The sequence below is a fragment of the Andrographis paniculata genome, unplaced genomic scaffold (genome assembly GCF_009805555.1).
Source record: "Andrographis paniculata isolate CXL003 unplaced genomic scaffold, ASM980555v1 Contig95END, whole genome shotgun sequence".
Taxonomy (NCBI): Eukaryota; Viridiplantae; Streptophyta; class Magnoliopsida; order Lamiales; family Acanthaceae; genus Andrographis; species Andrographis paniculata.
In genome coordinates this window covers 1,386,267-1,409,719 of record NW_026137634.1, presented here as the reverse complement: position 1 = coordinate 1,409,719, position 23,453 = coordinate 1,386,267, and the positions used below count along the sequence as shown (strand labels likewise).

Sequence of the window (23,453 nt, the reverse complement as noted above, 5' to 3'; positions counted from 1 at the left end):
AAAAAAAAAAAGAAAAAAGAAGTCCAAATGAATTTTATTTGGAGCAGAATATAAGGTAATGTAATAAGAATTCTAATAATAAATAGAAAAGGATGATGGCTATCTTCTTCACTCTATCATTCTTACTCTAAACTTTCTTTTCGAATATTCAACTAAAACAACACAGAAACACACGGCACGAATCGAATGGAGTTTCTAGCGAACCATGTTCGTCGTTATTCTATTACTTCATGAATCGATAATAAAGAAATCATCGGGGATTAGAAAGACTTATCTAGTTCATCGAGGGCAGCCCAGAGTTTCGGATCCTCATAGTCTTTGATAAGGAAAGAGGGCTTCGCCTGCATCAATAGGTCGGATGGATTCCGAGTTGTCAACCCAATTGTAGGCATCCCGGCAGCAACACCGGCTTGTATTCCTGAAACAGAATCCTAACCGAGCAACGGTTTGAAAAAATAAGTCTGATGTCCAAACTAATAAGGAAATTCAAGAAACAGGGGAATCAATGAAATCTCGAACCTCAAAGACACATGTGTGCTCCTTCGACACCTTGAGCACTTCGAGCGCCTTTAGATAGGGGTCAGGGGCTGGCTTTGCACGTGTGCATTCACTTCCGAGGATGACAGCATGGAAGAAATCCGACAGTCCGAGGACTGAGAGCATCAGTTCGGCGTTTGGTCTGGGAGCATTGCTGACAGCAGCTCGCTTAAGTCCATGATTTTCAATCCAGGCCGTGAGTTTACGTAACCCTTTTATGGGCTCCAGTTTATCCTTAGCTATTCTGTGTGTTGGAAGGAAAGATTGAGAAAAGAAATTTTCTTTTGGGTTCGATTTAGAAATGAAATCAAATGGACAAGAGAGGAACCTTCTGAACATGGCCTCTTTGTCTTCGGTAAATTTGAGACCCCTCTGGACATCATTTGGGAAAAGGATAGCTGCGATGTCGTCATTGTGTTTCCCAGCAATGTTTCTAATGAAGTATTCTTCGGTAATCGGCACACCTCCATTAAAGCCAATCTAATGAAAGGGATCAATGTCAGTTGAGGTCTCAATTTAAGATATAATGGCATGCATTTCAATTTAAGTCTCACTGGAAAAGATTTGGGTAGTTTTATTGATACAATTACTTGCAAAGTATCAAAAATCTACAAAATACTTCAAATGATCTAAGACACAAGTAAATGGATTTTGTTCATTTTGATAGCAAAAATCTTTGTAATATAAGAATCAGTCACAGTTCAACTAAAAGTAGATTTTCATGAAACTAAAATTAGTCAAGTGTGTTTCGGTAGGACTAGAGTTGAGAGAAATTTTGTATTATGGTATCAAACATTTCCAATATTAATATACTTACATCCCACAACAGCCTCTTGAATGCTGGTAGATTTAAAGAACTACAAAAAGAAGATCTTACCTCTTGGAGCATTACACGGAAAGCATCGTAGTGAAGGGGATCAGAATCGCATAATGTGCCATCGATGTCAAACAATACTGCCTCAATAGGAGCAATTTTCTCCAGAGCACGGATTCTGGTGACGACAATAACGGTACTTCAGTTATTTAATGATAGAGAAACTATGGCCACAGGCCATAGAAGGAATAAGGTGCACATTAATATCTGCCATTTATAAGATTTCTGAGAAATCTGTTTAGAAAAGAAGTAATCATGCTGAAACTGAAATTCTAGAAATGGAGATCCACAGCAGTATGCAATATACAAATATAATATATTTAGCCAACATTCAACATCAAATTGAACTTATATATATATATATATATATAAATGAAACCTAACAGTGTGTTGAACATATGTGCGTTGTAGACATAGAAATTTAATAGCAAAAGTCTTATTTTGGAAAAAAGAAATGCCATTGCTTTCCTATCTGGTTCATACCTTAGATTCCGAACCTCCACCTAACAGCGGCCAATGAACAAGAAGCAGATTTTAAAAAGGATAAAACTCCAAATTCAGAGTCTCAAAATTATGGATGAATATTTTGACATTACGCCTAACCGACAGCCAATCTATGTCGCTATAAATTAAAATTAAAAATAAAAAAGCAATCTCAGAATCAAAATCAGAAAAAACTGAAGCACAGCACAGTCTCAGCATAAACACAAGTCACATCTCCAAATCGAGGACACAGAATAACAGCGATCGCAAATTACTTCGTTAAAAAACAAATTAATGGTATTATAATATACTACTAGAAAATTGAACCAAACAGGATCGAGAACTGCATCAGCACATGAGGATTTACCCTTCGGACGTGTCATTGGCAGAAGAGATGGTCATATTACTGTCACGCGTTCTCCGATACTTCTCCGGCTAACGGTTTCCGAATCGCTTGGATGGAATTTGAAATTGGCTCACCTGGGGCGGAAGCCATTTATTTATACACCGGAGATCTGCCACGTGTGAGGACTCGAGGTCCCGATCAATTACTATTAATTTATTTGAGGTAAACAATTTTATATAAAAATATATATATATATTTTTTATTCTTTTGATTTGTCCAAACATACAATATATATTAATAAAATTTAATTATACTATACATTATACTAAATATTTTAGAGTGTGTTTGTGTGTGAGTTTTAGTTTTCGGGTTTGAATTTTTAAATATTAAAAAATTAAATTTTAATAGTTGTTTAATGTGATATGAATAGAGATTAAAGTGATATTTTGAATATAAAATAAATTTATAATATAATATAAAAAAAATTAATTATTTTATTTTATATTTGAAGAATTTATCCCAAATTCTATTATTTATCCAATTTTTTTTTCAAAAATATCAAATCAAACACTTATTTTTTTATTTTCTATATTATACTCAAAATTAATTTTACATTCAAAATATCACATTAATATCTATTTATGTCACATCATAAAATTATTATAATTCAAAAATTTTATTATTTAAATTTCAACTCAAAATCCATTGAATGAAAACAAACACACCCAATGGACTGAAAGAATATGGACAAAGGAGAACAAGGAATATTCTTTTTTTATCAGCAAGGACCGGGGCAAAAAAAGGATGTTGATATTTCATCAATGGAATAATAATAATAATAATAATATTCTATGGAATATTATACTAGACGAAGCATAGTGGAAGTCAATTATTTATTTAATTCGTAATTCTCTTTCTCTCTATATATTTTAATTTATTTAATTTTAATTTTTTATTTTTTGTAAATTATGGCTCAGTTTATTTAAATTTAATAACGTTTTACTATAAAAATCTTATAAAACTATATTATTTGTTTTTTAATATATTATATTAAAATAACTTCTTAAACTAAGCTAATTTTTGTTTTAAAAAAAAAAAAACCGAAATATAAAAGCAAATATCAAGTGAAGAAAGTATTTGGGTTTACTTGCAATATAATTTCTATATTATTTATTATATATTCGATTTTTTTATAAAAATATAATATCTTTTCATAAAATATTATATACAAACTATCATTTAAATAAAATTTCAAACTTTAATTCCAAATAAAATTAAAATAATCATTTTTTAATACAAAATATCACTTTTTATTTTATTTCAAATATGTTAGAAAAAAAAATAATAATAACAAAAAGAGAAATCACTCATAAAGGAGGTGATAAAAAAATTCCAAGCCAATTCCAAATTGAGTTCTATCTTTTTTTTTTTTTTTCAATAAAAACAATCACTGTCTTTTTTATTCGGACTATTGGATTGAAATACATGTTTATATTTCAAATTTTAAATTCAATCTCTATACCTATTTTGTGCATATTATACTCTCTATTTTCTAAATATATGTATAATTCATTATATTCTTTTTAATATTCTTTTTTTTCCAAAATTAATTTTTTAAATTCTAATTTCCGATTGGATAATTTTCTTTTTATTTATTTATTTTTTTTTTTTTTTGAGCAAGAACAGCAATACACCAAATTTGAGTTTAAAATTTCAATTTTTAAATTTATTTAGGTAGGCAAATGTGATTTATTTGTAATAAACACATCATTTTTCAATTACATTATATATTTTAAATGGTAAATCATTTCGCTTTTATTACTAAGGCATGGACTTTAATTAAATTGTGTAACATTTTAGGGTAATTGCTATTAGCTAATGATATATGAAAATAAAATAATTGTCAAAATATGCCAAAAATCAATGAAAAATAGCAAATAAAGATAGCAACAGTCACCTTGTACTCAGACGAGTGAGTAGAGCCCCTCGTCGTCTACATATAGGGCATGTCGGACTTCTATGCAACGACATCAAAATTCATGTGACGTGGAAAACGTGACCACACTTGGTTCTATATATTTCTGCATGTCCAAATTACGTAGAGAAAGTACAATAGTGTTAATAAATATTTAAGGTAAATATTAGAAATATTTACTTCTCGACAAATGGGGCAGGTATCACCCATTTGGACAAGTATGTGTCATTTTGACGACGAAGAAGAAAATTATCGGTTAATCAAGTTAACATTTACAATTATAAATTATTTTTTAATCTATTTATTATAAACATTGAGATTAAAATTGAGTGGCTTACATATACATATATATTTTTTGTAATACTTTTTTGTTCGTATATATATAAATAAATAATGTTTTTAAAATATATTTAGATACAAAATATTTTTTCCTTTTAATGTATATTCATGTTTTAATACGAATATATATTGTAATTTTTATGATATTTATAGATAACTATATCACAAAAAAAATTATTGGAAGAACAAAGTCAATGCTTTTATAAAATGTTTTACAAAAAATAATTTTAGAAAGAACAAATCAAATATTTCTATAAAATTTTCTAAAAACAAAAAGTATTGAAAAACAAATTCAATACTTTAATAAAATCTTATATATATATTAAAAGAACAAATTAAATACTTCTATAAAATTTTTTAAAATATTTATAATGTTCTTCTAATAAAATATTATAGGTTAATATGATATATATATATATAATATTTTTTACTATTAATATATAAATAAAGTAATAACAATGTTAAAATTATTATAGAAAAATATTATATATATAAAAGTATTTAAATATAAAATAAATATTTTTTAAATTTTTATAGTATTTGTTATTAGAAAAAAAATTAAATAAAAAAAATTAGGAAAATAAATAAAATTATAAAATAATAGTATAAGATAACAAAAATAAGTCATAAATATCACTTAAAAAATTTGATATAATTTTAGATTAGTTATTTAATGCTTGTGTATAATGAGAGTATATTTTATTAGTATATATGATCAAAAGAAAATTAAAATATATATTTAAATACTTTTAATATTATATCTTAATAAAATATATAATATTTATATATTTTTATAGGTAATAAAATTTTATTACATATAACAAAGTATCCATAACAAAGTATCTATTTTTTTATTTTAGTCCGTCTCATAACAAAGTATTCATTTTCTATTTTAGTAACTGCACTATCTAGCTAACGTTACAAATACTCTTACAACTTATAATATATTACACAAATGTCATTACCTTTATATCACACATACTAATAAGATTATTTTAATCATTTTTACTTTATTCCTACTATATCCTAATATAATACTAATATTTTAAAAACTACTGCATATTTATTTCTAAAGAGCATAATACAAATAAATAAAAAGTATATTTATTATATATATTTTATATATTGTAAGCCTCTTTAATTTTGAGCCAAGGTAAAAATCGCCCTGGCCTCGGGTGCGAATACTTGTTCTAACGGGTGATGTAAAATCAAATCGATGATGAATTTTTTATTCCAAAATTAAATATATCCCGATAATGCTTTTAATGGTTAGCGTTCAAATCAAAGACAAAACACTTCTCTAAATATTTATTTTTTTTATATGTCACATTAAATATTTTATTTTTATTAAAAGAAAAAGAAAATTACATCCATTTATCTATCTTTATTATTTACACGTTTGATTAAAAATCAATACACTTTTCTTTCCACAAAATGTATTTATGCATTAGAGGTAACAAAGATTGGCACACAATCCAAAAGTCCTATTCAAACCCGACAAGAAAAATCATACTTGAACAAAAAAAACAAAGTTCCGAAAAAATTCAAACCATTTCATCCCAGAACAACACTTAACCGAGCTGGGGCTGAGCCTATTGGCTCGATTTAGTAAATTAAATATATTAAAATAATAACTTCATAAATATATTAACAAATATATATATATATAATTAATGTTTAGTTTAATTGTTTGGTTGTTGACTTATATTAATCATTATAAGACACTAATATAAATATTTTTGTCATTTTTCTTGAATTTGTTAATAAATAAAACCATTGGATAGCCAGACTGAGGAAGTATATGTTAATAAAAGTAATATTGAAAAGTATAAATAAAAAATTATGTAAGAGTGATAATAAAATATATATATATATATATTTGTTTTTTTATCAAAAAAACAAGAGAATAATATTTTATATTTGAAATAATGAGATATTATATACCCTCTGTCTCTTAAGAATATATTATTTTTCATTTTTGTCTGTACAAAGTGTCATTTTCTAATTTAGTAATTGTATTACCTATCTAACATAATTAATACAATTACAACTTTTTTATCACACAATCTAATAAGAGTATTTTTGTCATTTTTACTATAAATCAATATAACACTGACATTAAAAATTCTACATGCAAAAATATTATCCATTTCATGGGAGAAAGATGAGGTAGTATTGATTTTGATTTTGCAAGTTCTTTGCAAAATAAAGAAGTGTAGAATTAACATTTGGTCTGTCTTATACTCGAGTTACAAATGTACAGCAAATATGCACAGCATGATCAAGACAAGTGAATTGCTGCCCGCCCCACGCCGCGAGGCATTTTCTTCGATGTCCCTACAAAGGAAAGGAACATTGTCAAACCTAAGGCGCGGCAGCGGCGCAGCTGTAATGTAAAGTTGGGCGAAAGAGCAAGAGAAAGTATACCGTCTTCGACATCCTTTAATTGATAATAATGTGGAGCGATCTCCACCAACCATTCTGGTTTGAGCTCGCTAACCTACAGCATGTCCAGATGAGGTTCGTAAGGATGAAGACTGTATACTTAAAGGAGTCAAAAGACGGAAGGAAGAGTTTATTACCTGGCGCATGTACTCCTTGGTTGTTAGAACCAATTCATGGTAGAGACCCATCGTGGAAGAACCTGAAAGTAGTAAGGATTACAGCATGAGAGAAGCCATTGCAACAGATTTTGTTGAAAAATTTATTATCCGAATAATTATTACCTGTGCTAAACCGGAGCTCGGGTGAATATGAACTGTCTGGGGGTTTTTGACAGTTCTATAGGTACCGTTCCCGATGTTATTGCTTTCTTTACTGAATCTAAATCATTGGCGTTTGATTTCACCTCAATTTCGACTCTTTCCAGCAGCCCCTCGAGCTGATCCCGGATATCCCTAGCTCTCTTCATGCTCCTCACTTGGATATAATTCTCGTAGCACCACTGAGTTGAATAATTCGTTTCTTTCCATGTGCTATACACCTAACAAAATATACATCGCATGATAAAGCCTTCGAATCGAATGAAATTTTAGCAATAATTCTTACACGCATACCTTCAACAATGCAATATGATCCCCAACGTTTCCCATGTGAAAATTCAGGCGTGCATTGTCTGGGTGAACTTGCTTGTCCTTGGGACGATAAAATATTGAATTTCCGACAGATAGCATAGCAGCTATTGATATGATCTCATCAGAGCACTCGTATTTGTCAGAAGCCACAATCATCTTCGATAGCATGGGATCGAGCGGGAATTCAGCCATCCTTCTTCCAACTTTCGTCAAGTCACCAAGCTTGTTGAGTGCGCTCAGAGCATAAAGAAGTTCCAATGCCTTCAGAAGAGCTTCGGACAGTGGAGGATCCATAAAGTTGAAGTTAAGGAGATCATTGATGCCAAGACTCTTCAGCGCAAGTACTACATTCCCCAAGTTCGTCCTTTGTATTTCTGGAACCGTATTATCATCTAGTTCGTTATAATAATTGTAGGCAGTGTACAATCGAAAGCGTTTTCCAGGACCAGTTCTTCCGGATCGGCCGGCTCGTTGATTAGCTGAAGCTTTCGAGATTGGAGTGATCAGTAATGATTCCATTCCAGTCCGAGGATTATATGACTTCATCTTACAGAAACCTGGATCGATAACATGCTTGATCCCATCAATAGTCAAACAAGTCTCAGCAATATTTGTCGCCAGGACAACCTTGCGTGCCCCTTCTGGAGTGGGTTCAAATATTTTTGCCTGAAGTTCTATAGGCAAGTTTGCATAAATGGGGCATATGATAAGTTCTGCTATTTTGGTTCCCAACCCTCGTGTTCGATGCTTAAGAATCTCTTCAGCAGTTTCTATCTCCTCCTGCACAGTTAAGAAAACCAGAATATCGCCATCTCCAGGGGGTTGGGTCACATGGATTTGCAGTGCAGTAACAATAGCAGCATCCAAATAATCGGCTTCAGGGGCCTTGGTATAATGTATTTCAACAGGATATCTCCTTCCAGGTATATTGAAAGTTGGAGCAGTGTCAAAATAATCACTGAACTTATTGGAGTCGAGGGTGGCACTTGAAATAAGCAATTTAAGGTCCGGGCGGAACCTTGCAATATCCTATCACGCAAAAATGTGTAGCTCGTGTTCTTTAAGGGAAGGAAAATTGGAGGGAAGAGATAATGGTGTAGGGTTTAAGGAAGAGAAAATGTGTAGCTCGTGTTCTTTTTGTGGTATTTTAAAAGATTTTTGTTGTTTTTTTTTTTTGGGAGAGTTGGATTTAACTCCCTGTCAGATAAAGTCACTTACAATTCAGTCCCTATTAAAAATGAATTAGTCTGCACTCCCTACTTTATGGATTAGGTATGTTATGACTCCCCATTTGTATTTATCCCTCAATTATTGTTGTATACGCAATAAGTACTCAAAATAAGTTGATCAATACTTCTAATATTGTAATATATACCTACATTACTTCCCGCTCTACCCCCATTATAATCTTATATACTTCTAGTTAAATATCACGTACTTTTTTCGCGAATTAAAAAATAAATGAAAAAGAAAAAGATAGTTACCCACGATTTAACAGGGATTGATGAAGAAAATCTCTTATAACTTCTCTTACCCCAATTTTGAACCCAATTTTAAATCTCTTCAGGCGAACCGACGCTCTTCAACCCTTGGCAATAAAGTAGCGATCAGTTGGTGCAAAAATGCTGAAGAAAACAGTTGATCGCTCCCATCCCCGAGACAAGCTCGAAGAAGTAAGTTCCTGGCTGGACTTTTTTTAATTTTTTATTTTGTTGATACTAATATTTTGTATATAGTTTGTTTGATTGTTTTGGGTGTAACTCTTGGTCTTGTGTTTGTATGTCTCGGTTTGGTGTTGAGGAGCCCTGTGTGATCGATGTAGTTGTGTTTGTTAATCGGGTTTAAAATTGTTCGTATGTTTGCCCACGTAGACCGGGTTGGATTTTTTATTTTGGTACCGATATTTGGTGATTTTATTTGTTTAATATGTGTTTTTTTGTTAATTTTTGTAGATGTACATTTTGTTTAGTTACCCATAGTTGCATATTTTAATTTTTTTGTTTGATTGTTCGGTAATTAGTCATGTTTGTGGGTTGGCAAATGTGGTATTATTAAGTACCCCGAGTTGCAGTTTTAGGTCTAGTTTGCTAAGTAATATACTTTTAGGGACTAATGTGTACTCGACATGTGTTGTTACGTACTCCTGATAGATTCTGATAAATTTTTAAAAATATTCAGATTTGGGTAATGTACTGATGATATTTATTTACAGATTGTAGGTCGGATTGTGCTTGTTATTCAATTCATAATGCGATCCGTTCGGGCAAGGGAACGCGAAGAAATTGGTACGTGTACAAAATAAATATAATTAATTTATCATGGATAAACCGAATTACGTAACAAAATATTATGTTATTTTTACAATCGTGATTTTTATGCTTGTACCTGAACGTAATATACCTATAACCCATGGTAAGGGAGATGCCCGAGTACGTAAGATGTCGGAATCAATGTGATACTCTCGACTATGGTCTTTTGGTCTGCATGTTTGGCAAGTGTTACGCTCACACGAATCCAACAGTCAATCCCATTGATGGCATCAACGATGAGTTTGATAATGTGAAGAGCTACCACAATAAAATTGCGGGCAAAATAATGAAAGGTTTGCCCTCCGAATCATAGACTTTGATGAGCAGCACAGGTAAGTGAACATTTGTAATGAATTTAGATGGATTTGAGATTGATTTGGGTTATATTATTTGTACTTGATTTGGTTAATGTGTTATTTTCTAATTGAATTGTTGGTTAAATTGGTTTGATTTGCCTCATGTTTGATGAGATTGTATTAAGATTGATAGATGGATTGAATTGTAGGTTGAATTTGGTAAAACTTAATGTTTAGAGTAGTGCTATGAATTGTGCCATAAATGATTGTATGATTAATTGTTCACATGGTTAGAATTGCAGTAATGCATACGTTGTACCTCCACAACGGATCGATGTACCCGTCTAACTAGATCAAAATACCTTCAAACTACATATATATATGCTCATATAAATGTTATCCATCTGTTAGGAATGTTATCCTTGTACGAAGACAATAACCAACCAGAAAACTTATGCATACGAATTTTAAATTGGAATTAACTAATTCATTACAAGACCTTGCAATGGTTGAAATAATGTTTGTAATAAACAAAAGTGCATTCGCGGATACTTAAGTACATTAATGGTGTACTAAAAAAAAATTATATACATGTGCTGCGAAGGTTTATGCTCTTCCAAGTCGCTGCCATTTCTCTCACCCACCAATGAAGTGAAGAATTGCTAATAGAAGAAATGTTTTCACCAAGTTCCTTAATTGCCTTATCCGTCAAGCGATTGACTGAAGTCGACCACATTCAAAGATACCTGCTTTTACATAAATACTACCTAAGCAACCATCAATCATACATTGATTGTCAATGCTCGTACCCAGAATACATATTTATATACCTTCATTATATATCAACTACCCTTAAGTTGTTTTTACTTACATACAATACGATTTCATATGCTCTAGTAATGAGTATTTATGCCCTGGTAACTTGTACTTAAAAACCGATCATTCTCAATTTGAAACATTCAATTGTGTCAGTAACCATGGATGAATTCATCATTATAGTTTCTCGCGAATCCTAGAACTATATGTAAAGGTAAACAACACATATTTACTATAGATGGATAAACAAGACAAAATAGTTAGTTAAATTGTGTTGGTTGTTATTCATACATGCTTTGTTGTCTTCCTATTGAAAAATATAGCATAAGTTGTTAAATATAAATGTACCATGCCCAAACTTTGAATATAAAATTATAACATGTCATTCCTTCACACAGGTTAGCATCAAAGGATACCTAAGTCTCTTACCAATATACCCTGGAACTAGTATCTCATATGCTCTCATAACTAGTAAATCATGCATTGAAAACATGTGCTTGGGAACCAAATCATTCTCGGTTCAAAACATTTAATTATTATCTATAACCAATAATAAATTCATCATTATAGTATTTATGTGAATTCCACAATTGTATGTAAATGTAAACAACACATATATATTATGGATGGCTAAACAAGTCATAAATGACTTAGTTAAATTATATTTTTTGTAGTCCTACATGTTTTGTGGTCTTGCCATTGAAAAGTGTGGCATGAGCTGTCGAATATAAACGTACCGTGTCTAATTTTTTCCAACAAGGCTCAGAGATGAAGTACTCTCACCGAGTTTGTGAATTGGCTTCTCCATCAGTAGATCAACTAAAATCAACCATACTCACGAATACTTGCTACTATACAAATAATACCTAAGCAATCATTATTCATACCTTGAGTGTCGATGTTTGTGCCCGAAGCACATATTTACATACCTGCATCAAATACCGATATACCATGTCACAAATCTTACATACCTATAATAGTGGTATCATATGCTTCAATGACGAGTATATATACTCTGATAACCCGTGCTTAGAAAACAGACCGTTTATTGTTCAAAATATTCACTTGTTGTCGGTAAAAAATGATAAATTCATCGTGATAGTATTTCCGCGATACATTGGTTATATTGTATGATATACGTACAATTATAATCCAACCTCCACTTGTAGATGGTTAAACAAGTCAAATAACTAAGTTAAATTATATTAGTTGTTAGTGTAAATAATTACAGCCACAAATTAAAAATCTTTAGACCTATTACATAGTAATTCACACCATAACACACACAACAACATTCAAGTGAAAACACGAGTTGTAATCTACTACTAGGACTTCAAGTGTTTTTTGTGTAATAGGATAAACACATATTTTCTAAAATATTTTTACCCATAACATAATAATCCAAATTGTCACACACTCACAAACTCAAATATCAATAAGTTAGAAACATTTTAAGAAATAGTGATTCGGTTGAGCAGGCAAGTACTCCAACACAACTCCGATGTACCCCTGTTACATTTTCAGAAACCTTTATTGTCAACAAATCATATATAAAAGACCATCATCACATACCTGCAATTTTCGTTCATCTATCATAATATATCAATTTTACAAAAGAGCTTCAATGCAACAACACTTTTACTGTTCTATATTTACGTACAATATTACATTATGTTTAGCACACCAAAAGTAATTTACAAAGAAATGATTGACAGACATCCTATCAACATAAAAAATTACACCTTAAAATATATACAACAATTGCGTCTGGCTTTAACCAAGTACCACAGACCAAGTTGAGTACTTCTGCGGCTGCAATTAAGATATCAGCTTCATGGAAAATTTGTTCTGAATTTTCGGTAGTGGATGAAGAATAATCACTTTTGTATGATGTTTCTGCCCATAAATGAATAAAATATTAATGTTCAGTAACTTAGGGAAACAAATGTGATTATATAATTAATTGCACAATTAGAGTACATAAATATAATATTTTTACGCACTAATTTAAATCTACTAGACTAAGATCAATTATAATTATATATAAAATATATATCAATACCCGAATAAATAAGGTTGCAGGCAATCCATCAATGTTACATTTACCAATCACCACAACATTTTTTTTACATAATAGCAACATTAGACTGTAGAAGAAACTCAATGCAATCTTTAGAAGTACAAGATATAAACAATATTTTTGATTAATTTATCATAGGATAAAACCCAATTATTTACTTACTGAGCTCATTCTTGAACTACACAATATGAGTTTTCCGTCACCTCACTTCCAATTTGTTGCCATCCATTATCTACGATTAGAAAATGTTGAGGTATGCTTCTTTCAGTCAAGTTGCATACATATGAATAAGTTGTTCCCCAAATTATTTGCATTAATTTCTTTTCATTCACCATACAAAGGTTATGTACTTAAAAATCATAACCTAAAGCATTTTAGTTTTATTTTCTACACAATCAATTGTCACAATAATGTAAAACAACATCCTATATGCACCAATCAAACCAATCCAAAAAACAATAATCTGCACAATTAATTGTGGGGTGGTGTATATACATATCAACATAAATATGAATATTTTAGAGTCCATCATACTTAAGTTCGAAATGTAATCAAACACATGTAATACACCATACTCACCTCCCCAAATACAAAAAAATGAGAAAATAAATAGAAACCAAACAAACACTCGATGTTTTGTGTTTTAATTGTAATTTTCAATTCCAACCGAGACCACAAACTTATTTGGTGAAAATAGATTTAGCAATAATTGTAATTTCAACTTCTTTTTTTAATTACTATATTGACTGAATTCTTCCCAAAAAAATTGCAATTACTTCCGTTCGAGATCAAGCTACTAGGGTCAATACATTTAATTTTACAATAAAGAATCACCTGAGTGCTCCAACTTTTCTGCAAAATAGGATGATCATTGTGAATATATATCCCGGATCGATAAGTTTATTCGAACAAACCTGATAAAAAATACAAAATAAATTAGCGGAAGTAAAATTAAAATAAAATCCAAATCAATATTAATACCGAATCGAAATTAAAATTAACATCGTAAAAACGAAAGGCATAATAGAGAAATCAAAAGAAGAAATGCAAACAAACACATCTAGTTAAGGATAATTTAAATAATTGTACTCACTTTCTCTGGAATTGAATAAATTTTCAATTCCTGCATCGATGAAATCGATCGACTCGGCGGCTTGGCGCGGCTGGACAGCACCGCTCCTCTGAACAGACCCGACCAGCCTCGGACATTGACCGGCAGCGACCGATTCTCCTTACATCTACACAAAAATAACACTGAACAACGACAGACAGATCCATCGGTGGACAGCGACAAAATCGCGCAGAACTTTCTCTGATCTCCCTTCTCGATCTTTATCGCCGGGTTGTGGCGCCAAAAGGATGGGGCTGACAGCTGAAATCAAAGGCTTCCGACATCGTCGATTATCGCCGGAGTTCAATTTTGTGGTAAAAGAATCGCGCGAATTTAACCAACGATTTGAAGTGGGTTTGAGAATTAATTTGGTATGGGCAGGGAGTAAAAATGAAGGAAATTTGTAAAGGGGAGAGTGCAGTGTAAAAAATTAATATTAGGGACTGAATGTAAATCTGTTAATGGGAATGGGGATTTATATTATTTTTATATTATATTATAAATTTATTTTATAATTTTAAAATATAAAATTAATATTTATTTATATCATATTAAATAATTATTTATATTCATATTTTTTACTGTATTATTTAAAAATTTTAAAAAAAAATTCAAACCACGAACAAACAGGCCTTTACTTTTTTTATAAAATTATTATTATATTTTTATTATTATATATGTATTTAATTATATATATAATATTAATTTAGAGTATTTTTTTATTATTTTTATTTGTCATATTTTAAATAAAAAATAAAAAATCATACACTCAAAATATTGTTAATTTTGCTTAAATTACAAAAAAAAAAAATTAAAATTTTAGACCAAAACAGAAAGATACACGGTCGTGTATAATTGTACATGGCCGTGTAACAACATAGCCGTGTATAATTATACACTGAAATATACATGGCCATGTAACAACATGGTCGTGTATAATTGTACATAGCCGTATTCTTTCCAAGTCAACTGCCACGTTACCTCCGTCATGTCCACGTCAGCAATTTCCGTTAGTTTTTTAACGGTGGGACCAAAATTGATAAAAATTGTTTATAATAGAACCAAAATTGATTGAAATTGTTTATATTGGGACCAAAATTGATGAGTTTTTTATATTTGGACCAAAATTAATGAATTTTTTATATTGAGACCAAAATTGATTAATTTTAATTATATTGGGACCAAAATTGATTTTTTTCCTATTTATATAATATAAGCATATATATACTTATTTTAGAATGTCATACAATATATTATTTTTATAATCAAATTAATATTTTATTAATAAATTAATAATTTTTATTAAATAATTTTATTATTTTATTTATATATAAAGACAAATAATAAAATTATTATTATATATATATATATTTTCGTGTAACCAAGCAATTTATTCAATAAAAGGCACTTTGATGATTCCAATTTGATTATCTATGTTTTTTTATTCGTGTTTTTTTTTTTACTTATTTAAATAATACATAGAATACTTTATAAAAAGTAAATAATACTAACATTTTATAAAAATATCTAAAAAAATAATCATATAGTTAAAAAAAAAAAAAAAAAAAAACTAAAGATATTTTTAGTAAATACAAGTATGTATTCAGTTTTTTTGGTGGCTGTTAAAATATGTATTGAAATTCTCAAAAGCAAAATATAATCTCATGGAATCAAATGAACATTTGTTTGTAAAGTATTAATTTTGATGGAAAATTTATCCAAACAAAGTCTATGAATAGTGGTTGCACGTTCTTGCATTTAAAAAAAAAAAAAAGGAAAAAAAAAAAAAGTGAATTGTAAGTAAAAAGCAATAATCAACATTAAAATATTTAGGATAAATATTTTTGTATCTAATATTCTTTATTATTTTAGAATTTCAAATAGATTATGTATGAAAGTAGTCTTATATGATAAAATGTTTTCGCTAAAAAAATAGTCATTTAGTGTTGATTTGATCACGTTTATTTACCTTTACTCAGTTGAAGGTGATACCTCATTGTCCTATAATATCACTTGTTTAATAGTTCAAGGAATTGATAAATTTTTATTTAATTGAAACTAAAATTAATAATAAAATTTTAATTTAATAAAATTAATAATTATGGTATTAAAAATAAGTGCTCAAAGTTCTAACAAACGCAATCTATATTTTATTATTTTTACAAATAACTCGGTATTAATACTATTTACAAATGGTCATTTAAAATCATTTAAGTCAAACTATCCGAAACCGAATATCATCAAACAAGAAACATCACCGAATCCAACGGCCGGGAATACTCCACCGTCGCCACTGTCATCTCCAATTGCATCCGAATTTGTGGTTTCTCGCTTGCCGGCGAGTGTGATTGCAGGTAACTGCGTCGACGATGAGGCTTCTCAGGGTGGCGGCGTGCAATTTGAATCAATGGGCAATGGATTTCGACTGCAATACGAAGAACATCAAGGATTCAATTTCTAGGGCTAAAGCAGCCGGCGCCGTGATTCGGCTCGGACCGGAGCTTGAAATTACCGGATATGGCTGCGAGGACCATTTCTTGGAACTCGACACCGTGAACCACGCGTAAGCCTGCAATTTTCACGTCTATGGACGTGTAGTGATGTTTGGCTGGGGTCTTACTGTTCTATTTGTTTGATTTAGGATTGGATGATAACTGATTAGCAATCGAATTTGGTGGAGTGTGTTATGAACTTATGATGTTGTTGCTGTGGTAAACTTATGCATTTTACAGTTGTTTGTTTTGTGATTAAGCCTTTTGAGGATGGCTGTTTTGTGATGTGATTGTGGTGTGTGTTATGATGTGATTGCTGTGGTAGAGTTGTGCATTTTACAGTAGTTTGTTTTGTGATTAGCCGTCCACGATGATGTTTGTTTCGATTCCATTTCAATAATACGATAGCTATTTATGTATGAAACGACTGCTTCTTGTTATGTTTTTTGACTGGTGAATAGATCATTGTTTTGTTGGTGTTCTTTCTGTGACAGTCTTAAGGATCAAATTGTAGGTGGGAATGCTTAAAAGAATTAGTGCTTGGTGATTGGACAGATGGAATATTGTGCAGTTTTGGTATGCCGATAATCAAAGATTCAGAACGTTATAATTGTCAAGTGCTCTGCTTGAATAGAAAAATTCTGATGATACGCCCAAAAATGTGGCTTGCAAATGATGGAAACTACCGGGAACTTAGATGGTTTACTGCATGGAAGCAGAGGGAACATCTGGACGACTTTCTTCTTCCAGCTGATATTGCCGAGGCTCTGTCTCAAAAGACAGTGCCTTTTGGCTATGGATATCTTCAGTTTCTAGATACGTAAGCAATCGTATCTTCTTAATTCAATTTTTATCTTTCCACATGTATATATGGTTTTAAGTAATTTTCCTTTTTACCAATTATTTAATATAATTCTGGTATTCCCTGCTAATGACCAAATCAGCTAACCAATTTTATTCCTCTCAACACATCCAACTTTCAGATCAATGGTTTCGTAAAGTCTTGAACATTGATCATGTTGTCATAATGGGTGCAATTTATGTTTAATTTCTCCAACATGTTATATCTCGGGTGCAATTTGTAAAGGTTTAAAGAGAGCATGGTTGCTCGTTTTTAATTTAGGTAGAAATGCAATGCATGGAATTTATAAGAGAATAGATTAGTTTAATGCTGATTATGAAACAGTACTAATTTTCTTTTGATGAATTATATTTATGCCTCGTCACCCTTGAGACGACTTTGGTTCTACCATCTACAGTGTATTTTGAATGATTCTCCCACTTCTTATTGCTTAGTCTTCTGTTTAACTGTGACTTTGCGTCATTGTAACCAGGTGGTATGTGGTGCATATTCTGATAACAATGCACTATCTGGCTTCTGGCTTGTGCCAATTGTTATATTTCTAATGTTCAATTTTGACTTTTGCTCAGAGCTGTTGCAGCTGAAGTTTGCGAGGAACTTTTTTGTCCTATGCCCCCTCACGCGGAGCTTGCACTAAATGGTGTTGAAGTTTTTATGAATGCTAGTGGAAGCCACCATCAATTGCGGAAACTTGATCTTCGCGTCCGTGCTTTTATAGGTGCAACACATACCCGTGGAGGAGTTTACATGTATAGCAATCAACAAGGTTGCGATGGTGGACGGTTGTATTATGGTGGGTATGATTTTTGTTTTTACACTGCATATTGTCGCTATATGTTGCATCAAGTACAAAAATAATATATATTGTATATTAATACGTTTATCAACCATATAGTCATTTACCAGTTTCAACAGTGCTCAAATTTTCACATTAGCAGAAGGTGGTTTACTTATGAAACACATCAATTCCCAATTAAGTTATATTAAATACTAAAGAATTTTGCTTTTCTTACTACTTTATGATTATTATGGTACTAGAAAGCGTAGAATACTTGCCAAGGATGTCATATTCAACAACTGTTTGTATGCAGATGGATGTGCTTGTGTAGTTGTGAATGGGGATGTAGTTGCCCAAGGCTCACAGTTTTCCCTTAGGGATGTTGAATTGGCGGTTGCTCAAGTAGATCTAGATGCGGTATGTTCTATCTCAACTGGGCTATAGGCAGGATGTAGGGGAGCGCGGGTTTCTTATTTTGTTAATAACTTGTTTCTGTAAAATATTATGCTTACTTAGTTCACCATGTTCACTCTATGGGTTATATGCTGTTTTTCTTATTTCTTTGGGAATGCTTGGCCGTTCTTAATTATAATATGTTCTTCCAACAGTGCTCATTGCAACTTTAAAGTAATGAGCTGAGAGTATGCAGAATCCATTAATTCTGGAAGGTATGCTGCATGTTATATTCTACTGTAATGTGAGTGCAGGTAGCCAGTCTTAGAGGATCTATCAGTAGCTTTCAGGAACAAGCCAGTCATAAAATTAGAGTTCCCTCAGTTGCTGTTGCTTACAAACTCTGCGAGTCTTTTAATCGCCAGATGTCTCTTTCAAGTCCACTTAAGGTTAGTAAACAAGGCCGTATTGAAGGATCTTTTTGAAATTGTTTGTAGCACTGAGATACTGAATAACATCTCTTTGTTAATTAAGTATATATATGAATGATCACTGTTAAGTCATTCAAGTAGCACTAAAATGAGTTTGATCTTTAATTGTCTTTATGAGATTATGAGTTCTGAATGAATTTTGTATTGTTATTTATAATTTCCGCTTTAAATTTGACATTGTCCAATCAGTATCTCCAACCTATATGTTTGATTTCTCAGAACCATACCATTCTTCTCAGATTCAATATCATTCTCCTGAAGAGGAAATAGCGTTTGGGCCAGGCTGTTGGCTATGGGATTATCTGCGAAGAAGTGGTGCATCTGGTTTCTTACTTCCACTTTCTGGTGGAGCGGATAGCTCAGCTGTTGCTGCCATAGTCGGTTGCATGTGCCAGCTAGTGGTAAAAGGTGAATTTTATTTAACTATTTGATCTCTATTAGATTGTCAACCTACAGGCTTTTGAATGATGTGCTTTGTGGTTGGGGCTTGTATTTTTATTTATATTCAAAAACTTCTTTATGCTTGAAGATGTTTCTCAGAAATTCACTGTTCATCTGCTTGGAAGAAAAAGTTTTTTTTTTTTTTTTTTTTTTAATTTAGCAGTAAAAGAAAGTAAGGAATCTAGTTATTGCACAACACATGTTTGATTCTGTTGGGCAAGTGTTTTCCTACCTTGATATTCCTTTTGAACTTCATAATATTCATGAAAAAATGTAGAAGTCCATAAGACATGTTCGTCTTGTTGAAGTGAAAACTCAGAAATGAAAATGGGCTACCTGCTTTGCTATTTCCTTTCACTATTATTAACTTCTAACAAATTTTAATAGCAAAATTAATACTTAGATTGAGTTATTTGCTCGTGCGCCAATCTGTAGTCACAAATATTCGTAATGTCAGAAATTTTCATAGTGTATATATTGATTTCTGGATCAACTATTACCTCAGACATATCAAATGGCGATGAACAAGTCAAAGCTGATGCTATAAGAATTGGCCATTATACCGATGGACAATTTCCAAAGGACAGCAGGGAGTTTGCTAAGCGTGTATTCTACACAGTATTCATGGGAACTGAAAATAGGTAAGAATAGATTGGGCACATATATTCTTTCGCAAGCTTTTACCCGTGCTAATAGATGAAACATTATTACTATATGCGACCCAAAGCTTTGTAGTAAAAATCTGATGTACACCCTTAAGGAAAAATATATTAAGTTATGGCCTGGATGTAGTTAAAAAAAATTTAATCTATCTTTACCAGTTACTTCGAACAAAATATGGTAATCAATATTCACGCCCTTGTTAGGGTGTCCATATCCGTCTATATAGGCTATATGGCACCTATGTTAAAAAGGAAAAAAACAAATGGAAACAGGAAACTAGTTCCAAGCATCTCCATTCAAAATAAACTCTGACCAAACTATCGAATATCTACAGTGCAATTGGCACCTATGGTTCTGATAAATATATCACTCTCAAACCTTCCACTTTGTTTCGATCAGTTGTGCAATCTCAAACTTATCTAATAAAACTCAACTATGATAATTGATTGTGGTAGATTAAGCCACACTAATTGTAGTTTGAGAAATTCGTTTCACTTCTCTTCTCCATACAATTTTCTTCTAGTCGACAAATAAAGTAGATAATTGCATCTATGGCTCTATGTGGTAAGAAGTTTAGTTTGGCTTGTCTTCTTATCCTGTACATTTTGCCAATGTGTAGTGTGCCTTTTTAGTTAAACTATTTGCTTGTATTTTCATCTTTAAGTTCTGCCTGTCAGTTCTGATGCCACAAGATCAAGGGCAAAGATACTTGCGGAAGAAATTGGGTCATGGCATCTGGATGTCTCGATTGATGGAGTGATTTCTTCCCTGATCTCTCTGTTTCAGACACTTACAGGAAAAAGACCACGCTACAAGGTCAAAACCCAAAGGCTAAAATCTTCAATATATGCTTTTGCCGCAAATCTGTATATGGGATTAGAGAAGTTAATTTTATACAAGTGCATGTAATTATGAGTATGTCGCATGCCATGCTTTGTACGATATCTCTTAACTTCTCCAATCACTTTCTTATTTAATTATCCTCAGGTGGATGGTGGTTCACACATTGAAAATTTAGGACTGCAAAACATCCAGGCTCGAATAAGAATGGTCTTAGCATTTATGCTAGCATCACTTCTGCCATGGGTTCATAGCAAACCTGGTTTTTACCTTGTGTTGGGAAGCTCCAACGTAGATGAAGGATTACGTGGGTATTTAACTAAGGTACTTCTACAAAGGTTCTTAACAAGGTCTATTTCTATTATTTCATGCCATTTAGCTACTTAGTGCATTTCTAGTGGCTTCTTTTACTCGAATCGAAAAACAATGCCTTGCCCCATGGAATAACTGTTATACTACTCAGTATGATTGCAGTTCTGCTGATGTAAACCCAATTGGAAGTATCAGTAAGCAGGACCTGCGAAGGTTTTTGAGATGGGCAGCTGTCCATCTCGGTTATTCATCTTTAAAAGAGGTTGAAGCTGCTCCTCCAACTGCTGAATTGGAGCCAATACGATCCAATTACAGCCAGGTACATATATAGTCATATCTCATTTCGCCTTTCTAGCAATTGTTTATGTTGTCTGTGACATTTTTTGATTGAGTTGTTATACGTACATTGTCATCGTTAAAATAGCTTTACTGCAATCACACGTGTATATTTCAATCTCACAACGTATGTATATCGTTTGAAATAGCTCGATGAAGTGGATATGGGAATGACATACGAAGAACTCTCGGTGTACGGTAGGCTGCGCAAGATTTTCCGCTGTGGACCTGTATCTATGTTTAAGGTCTGTCTGTCTCTATTTTCTTGAACTGCCCTCTCCCTTTAACCACCTTACTTTGATCATGTAAAATTAAAAAGAAAATGTTGCAAATATCATAGAACCATTTGATAGACGAGAGAGCTATTATCGAATATATTAAATAGTATGAGATGACTGTAGTGTGAAAGTACTGCCACTGACATGATCGCACAAAAATCGTACATTGTGTTAAACAATATGGCTTTATACAATGTCTCTAGTACCCTTAGTAGAAATCCCATAGTATGCAAACTCGATAAAAATGCACACTGACAATGTGTTTGTACATTTCTCGACATGAAATCTTAAAAGCTATGGTAGTTTGTACATCTTCTCTTTTGATTGCATTCACTCAATGATCATCTTTCCTATGTATCTTTCCATGTTGTGTCGCTGTAGAATCTTTGTTACAAATGGGGATCGAAGTTGACTCCAGCCGAGATCTCCGAGAAAGTTAAATATTTCTTCAAGTACTATTCCATCAATCGACACAAGATGACAGTCCTAACACCTTCATATCACGCAGAGGTACGCACCTCTTTTGCTATCTTTTCCATCTGAATTGAGTTTTGGTGAGATTTGATTTTTCTCATGTAAATAATAATAATTCATGTTATGTTTTACAAAAAAAGGTATATATTTTTTTTTCCAAGAAACGTTGTATAGATACTCAATAAAATCATTTGATACGCATGTTTTTGCAGAGTTACTCACCTGAGGATAACCGGTTCGATTTGCGCCAATTCCTTTACAACACGAGATGGCCATTTCAGTTCAGAAAAATCGACGAACTCGTGCATCAAATGGATGGCAACAAAGTTGCACTTGTGGAAATAAGTGGGGCAAAAAATGTTGGGGCCACGGTCGAGGGTGGGATGGGTGTTGTAGCTGCAGGTTCGGGCAATCCTTCTGCCGGAGTTTAAACTCATTGACTTTATGGACTCTTTCTCCGGCGACAGCCGCTCCCGGAAACCGCCGCCGGTGAGCTTTGCTTTGTGATGATGATCTTAATCTCAATATAAACAACTAATTTACTTTCAAGTGTTTCATAAAAGGTGTATAATAAAGCTTTTCTGGTCGTCTATTGTGTAATACGCTATCCAATGGTTAATTTTATCTTTCATTACATTTTTGCATGCTCTTATCATTTTTTGATTTGTTTAAAAAAAAATTGTTTACTGTGTAATTGTTACATGTTTTCTATCAAAATGGCGTATATCATTGAATATCCATTCAAACACAACTCAAAACATTTTAAATTCAATAGATGTTATCAATTAATTCTAATTATTATTTTTTTTTATTTGCAATGTGTACTATTTTTATATACCTATTGTTAGCTCCT

General features: G+C 31.8%; 2 protein-coding genes and 1 pseudogene across 3 annotated transcripts; 1 reads left to right on the top strand and 2 right to left on the bottom strand.

Annotated features, from left to right (window-relative positions):
* Nucleotides 1-18: 18 nt before the first annotated feature.
* LOC127243290 (haloacid dehalogenase-like hydrolase domain-containing protein Sgpp) lies at nucleotides 19-2,408 on the bottom strand. The gene is made up of 5 exons (XM_051263236.1): nucleotides 2,262-2,408; nucleotides 1,415-1,529; nucleotides 866-1,017; nucleotides 520-781; nucleotides 19-431 (listed from the first exon to the last, which is right to left on the bottom strand). The coding sequence occupies exons 1-5, from the start codon at nucleotides 2,294-2,296 to the stop codon at nucleotides 261-263; spliced, it is 735 nt and encodes a 244-aa protein (XP_051119193.1). The 5' UTR covers nucleotides 2,297-2,408; the 3' UTR covers nucleotides 19-260.
* Nucleotides 2,409-6,835: 4,427 nt separating this feature from the next.
* On the bottom strand, nucleotides 6,836-14,524 carry LOC127243565 (pre-mRNA-splicing factor ATP-dependent RNA helicase DEAH1-like; annotated as a pseudogene).
* Nucleotides 14,525-16,454: 1,930 nt separating this feature from the next.
* LOC127243179 (glutamine-dependent NAD(+) synthetase-like) lies at nucleotides 16,455-23,240 on the top strand. 2 transcript variants are annotated; one of them, XM_051263069.1, is made up of 13 exons: nucleotides 16,455-16,803; nucleotides 17,247-17,552; nucleotides 18,164-18,387; nucleotides 18,686-18,789; nucleotides 19,080-19,214; nucleotides 19,496-19,664; nucleotides 20,203-20,338; nucleotides 21,038-21,176; nucleotides 21,348-21,524; nucleotides 21,664-21,831; nucleotides 21,998-22,093; nucleotides 22,508-22,636; nucleotides 22,813-23,240. In XM_051263069.1, exons 1-13 carry the CDS (start codon nucleotides 16,610-16,612, stop codon nucleotides 23,029-23,031), a joined length of 2,196 nt encoding a protein of 731 aa, XP_051119026.1. In that variant the 5' UTR covers nucleotides 16,455-16,609; the 3' UTR covers nucleotides 23,032-23,240. The 2 variants fall into 2 exon arrangements, with proteins under 2 accessions (XP_051119026.1, XP_051119025.1); XM_051263068.1 differs by having other exon boundaries at nucleotides 21,348-21,550; nucleotides 21,675-21,831.
* Nucleotides 23,241-23,453: the final 213 nt, after the last annotated feature.

Bases quoted from the DNA above. Each gene is read 5' to 3' on its own strand.
- LOC127243179 (XM_051263068.1), top strand. From the start codon at position 16,610: ATGAGGCTTCTCAGGGTGGCGGCGTGCAATTTGAATCAATGGGCAATG. The intron at 18,388-18,685 runs GTGGGTATGATT...GTTTGTATGCAG, and splicing joins TGGTGGACGGTTGTATTATG to ATGGATGTGCTTGTGTAGTT. The intron at 19,215-19,495 runs GTTAGTAAACAA...CATTCTTCTCAG, and splicing joins CTCTTTCAAGTCCACTTAAG to ATTCAATATCATTCTCCTGA.
- LOC127243290 (XM_051263236.1), bottom strand. From the start codon at position 2,296: ATGACCATCTCTTCTGCCAATGACACGTCCGAAGG. The intron at 1,018-1,414 runs GTAAGATCTTCT...CCCTTTCATTAG, and splicing joins TCCGTGTAATGCTCCAAGAG to ATTGGCTTTAATGGAGGTGT. The intron at 432-519 runs GTTCGAGATTTC...TTGCTCGGTTAG, and splicing joins AGCACACATGTGTCTTTGAG to GATTCTGTTTCAGGAATACA.